This window comes from Brassica napus, chromosome C6 (assembly GCF_020379485.1).
Source record: "Brassica napus cultivar Da-Ae chromosome C6, Da-Ae, whole genome shotgun sequence".
NCBI classification, from domain to species: domain Eukaryota; kingdom Viridiplantae; phylum Streptophyta; class Magnoliopsida; order Brassicales; family Brassicaceae; genus Brassica; species Brassica napus.
The window spans coordinates 37,678,475-37,682,995 of NC_063449.1; the positions used below are offsets into that span (position 1 = coordinate 37,678,475).

At 35.3% G+C, this 4,521-nt stretch overlaps 1 protein-coding gene across 1 annotated transcript; it reads right to left on the bottom strand.

Moving 5' to 3' along the window:
* Positions 1–540: 540 nt before the first annotated feature.
* On the bottom strand, positions 541–3,378 carry LOC106437087 (protein indeterminate-domain 14-like). The gene is made up of 4 exons (XM_048760142.1): positions 3,124–3,378; positions 2,575–2,764; positions 2,015–2,417; positions 541–1,479 (listed from the first exon to the last, which is right to left on the bottom strand). Exons 2-4 carry the CDS (start codon positions 2,720–2,722, stop codon positions 795–797), a joined length of 1,236 nt encoding a protein of 411 aa, XP_048616099.1. The 5' UTR covers positions 2,723–2,764; positions 3,124–3,378; the 3' UTR covers positions 541–794.
* Positions 3,379–4,521: the final 1,143 nt, after the last annotated feature.

A 4,521-nucleotide genomic window follows, 5' to 3' on the forward strand; every position in this document is an offset into this window, starting at 1 on the left:
GTTTGGTAGGTGAAATATAACAACGAATTTACAACGAATTTAGGTAAGCTAAAGCACATTGAATACACGTTTTCACCTAAATATAATGGTAACATGTTTCGTTGTAATGTCGATGTAACGGTTACGATGAATTTCTCGTTTCACGTACTTTCGTCGTAAACTTACATTAAGTTTACGACGAAACTGTTTTCTCGTAAAGTTACATGAAATTTACGACGAATTTTGGACTCGTCGTATTTTCGTTGTAAACGCCATATAAATTTACGAAGAAATATTTTCCTCGTAAATCTTCGTTGTTATAGAAACATTTTCTTCTAGTGTTAGACAGCCAAAAGGTTCGCTTCTGATTCGTGGGTTCTATAAAAATGAGCAAGTTTTTAGAAGCAAAAATGCGGATTATTTGACCTCATCTATTTACGTCGCATTTAGTGCAAATACTTGTTTGCATACAAAATGCAGATATATGTGTTCTTTTTTGTCTAACATTAAGAAAGAAAAAGTTTATCAATTTGTTTGTTTTTTGTTAAAGGTAACCAACTGTTCATGAGATATATAATTCGTTTATTCATTGCACTAACCAAAATTACATTATACAGGAACCAGCAACAGACTCAACCACATATTTGATATTCCATATAACAAACCCCTCCTCTTCTGTGTTTGTTTAAGAAAAAAAACAAACCAAGAATTTATATTAAAACCCAACAAAGAATATTAAAAATGATCATCTTCAATTTCAATCAAATTACAAAAAAGGGAAGCATATTTGTTTCTTTCGCGTCTCTTTTCAAGGTCTATGAAGATGCTCTATCACTCGCTTTTTCACCTTCGGTCGTCGCCGATGACGCATAGCTCACGGCAAGAGACGTACTCTCATCGGTACAAGGTGGCTGTGGAAGACGAGGAGAAGGAGACGAAGCAGCAACAGCTTGAAAGTGTTTCTTGCAATTATGGCAAGTGATTTGCATTATCGTTGCACTAATCCTCCTACTTGCTTCTTCTCTATAAAGTTGCGCTTTATGAAGCTCACCTCTCGCATGTTGCCTTATTCTCTTGGCTTCAGCATACTCCAGTTCCGCAATCTCTATTTGCCTTTTTGCTTCCTCCCTTTCTCCCAATAGTAAGCTCGTCTCTCCCTTCTCGTAGCTTGGCATTGTCGTATCCATCCCTATCGACAGACTAAGGCTGGTATCATCAGCACTAGCCCGAGATGGAAGTAGCTGAACCTCAATGCCACTACCAGCGGTTGAGCCAACGAAAGGATAAAGAAAATCCGAAGGTTGTTGATCAGACGGTGGAGATTTTCTTAGCAAAGGATGTCCTGGTAAAACTGGACCAATAGAGAGGTCAATATTTTCGGCGGTTGAAGCCGTTTGTGCAGCGTTTGCGGTATGTTGCTGCTGCTGTTGTACACGGTGGCTGGATGGTTGAGATTGGCGCATGGTGCAATTATCTTGGTGCTCTATAAAACTCTCCACTCTGACATCAAGAGAAGGGTATAATATATAGTTAGTCAACATAGAAAGCACAAAGGAATATTTGTTGTATTCAAATAGATAAATAAAATATAAAATTAACTAAGTTGGTGGAGTTAGGTATCTTTTGGATTATATATATTATGAATATGAGATGCAAGAGTTTGAGTTCTGGTTTGTTATATACTATTAACAATCTATGTACTTAACAAAGTGCAATAATGAAATCTGTCATGGGGTCAACATGAGTTCAAAAATATAATTAAAACATAGTTCTAATTATTAAATTAATCTAAAAAATTCAGACAACAGTCCAAACTAACCTCACCTTCCACTAGTAAGCTTATTTCAAGATCTGTGTGCAATATCTATAATCAAAACGTGTACACGCCATACTAGAAAAAACATTCTTTGATTTACTTTAAGGATTCCCTGTATCTATGCGTGTATATATATCTTTCATTTATTAATAATATCAAACATACCAGAAAAAATATCAGTATTGCTATCAGCTAGCTAGGGTTTCTCAGAAATGGAACCTGGAGAAAACGCGGCCGCAATCGCAGGAATGGCCGCGAGTGCCACATGTTTTAAGATGAGCTTTGTAATCAGACTGAACAGCGTAGCCTTTTGAGCATCTCTCGCAGATCCATTGCTTATGGTTACTGTGTTTCCTTCGAAAGTGTTTCTTGATTCCCACGAGATCTCCGAGGGCATGGCAAGGGTTGTGGTGGAGACACGTCGGCTCCGGACAGACGTAGACCCTCTTCTTCACTTCCTCGTTGGTTTCTCTCTTTAAAAGCTTCCATGGAACTTTATGTCTTCTCCTGTGCATCTGTAGATTCTGGTCTCTCTGAAACCCTTGGTTACAGATCTCACACACGTACCTGTCTGATTCTAGTAGCGTTCTTGGAGATAAAGATACAACCTCCGCCTCTGGATCTGCCACCGCCGGAAAAAAATATGATTAGTGTCAATCTTTTTCAACAGAAAAATTTACTTTCAAGAATTTACAAAAAGAAAATATTCAAAACTCGGATAGCTGGTGCTAAATCTAAAAAAATGGTAAATAATTTGAAAATATCAATTTGCTAATCACCTGGTGTCCCAGCGGGTCGTCGTTTCCTCTTTTGGGTCACGGCGGCTCCATTGCCATCGGGAAGAAGATCGGAGGAAGATGAAGACGGAGGAGGATTCCGATGATGGTTGACGTTCTTGGTGTTATTGCTTCTCTCGTAGTCTATCATCGGATGAGGTCTTTATATTTCTCTTCTTGTTATTTTTTTTATCTGAAGACAGTGTTGGTTTTTAGTAGAAGTGTATAGAGAGAGTACTTGTGCCTAACGAAAAATAAGAACAAGATTGAGGAATCTTTTGTTTTTCAAGTAGGAGAAAGAAGGAGAGATTGTTTTTTTTTCTCTTATTTATCGAGAGTATTGTGTTTTACATCTTTACTAATAGGAGAAGAAAAGTAAGATGAGTTAAGAGAGAGAAACAAGGCTTTGTTTTTCTGAAATCATCTTTTCTATCACATAAAGGGCTTTTACGTTCCCTTTACCCTCCATCTTTTTATAATTTTATTGGAAAAATCAAAAGAAATACAATGAAAACTTTCAACTTTTTGTTAATTGTTTCATTGACCTCTCACCTTTGATGGGGAAATGCACTGTATGGTATTTAGTGCTTCAATCTTCTTGAGAGTAGAGCAACATTATAGGGAGTACCTTAAGGCATCCCTTAGGGGAATGGGATGGAGACCGAAGAAGAAAGAGAAGGAAAAATCCCTTAATTAAGGGCTGTCCCTTACTCTCTAATGACAAAAAAAAAAAAAAAAAAGCAGAACAAGGAACTCTCTCTTCGTCCCACCAATAAACCTCTCTTTTTCTCTCTCCTCTATCTGTACTCTGTACACTGTTTATTTACAAACACAAAACATATCTATGCCGAGAGATGTTGTGTACATATAAAGAGAGTGGGACAAGGGGTTTGGAGCCCACATTAGCATATGGACAAGAAACAAAAAAACATCCCCTTTCACAACAAAACAATTGCAAGTCATTATTATTTCAGATCATACGATATTCGATCAGATTGATTTAAGTTTTTTTCTTTTTCCTTTTTCAAGATAGATAATAAAAGGATTGGTGAAAATTCAAATGGGAATCTTGAAATTTTGATGTTAGAGGGCATGTTTTTAATGGTGACAAATGTATCCCTTTACTCCTTCAGGACTGGTTTATATATAAAAGGACATGAGAATATTTGTTTGGAAAATAACGCACATGCATAGACCCAACTCATGTTTCCGTATATATACAAATATACAATGTGGTGCCATCATCTCACATATTTTAATATCCCTTTTCAAATATGGAATATATTTCAATCAACTATAAAGATTGTGTTTATAAGTGAGACTCGAATGATCAGTAATATACTAGTATTGCAGTATAGTTTTTCTTGCAACAAAATTTTGTGGTTACACAAATACAAACCCTAGAGTCAGATATGGGTTTCTAGTGTCAACTCAGGCCAATTATATCTAACATTACAAACAAAGGAAAATTTTAAATTTAGAATATATATGTTCAAAGGATGTTTTCTTATTAAAAAAACATGTCTATAAAAGTGTAAGTGTGTGTGTGAATTGACAATATAAAGGTGGAAGTCTATGTGATCTACCTCTAAATAACATTAATACTATTAAAACAGAAGAACACGAGTAGACGATATCTTACTTTTAGATGAAATTTTTAAAAAATTCATACTGTTAAAACAGAAGCACAAGGGTAGACCAAACTTCTTTCTAGGTGAAAAAGATTTAAAATACTATATTATATAATTAATATACAAACTATATTATCCCCTATATATTAATTGAGAATCATTTTAAAATAGCAACATTATAGCTTGTAATAATTACAAATTAAACTCGCTAATGTGTCGCTTAATTAGATTTCAATTTCGCTGATGTGGCATGATTAAAATCGATTGAAAAAATAGTTAGCCCAATTTCAATTCGCTAGGGAATGTTATATTAACTCAT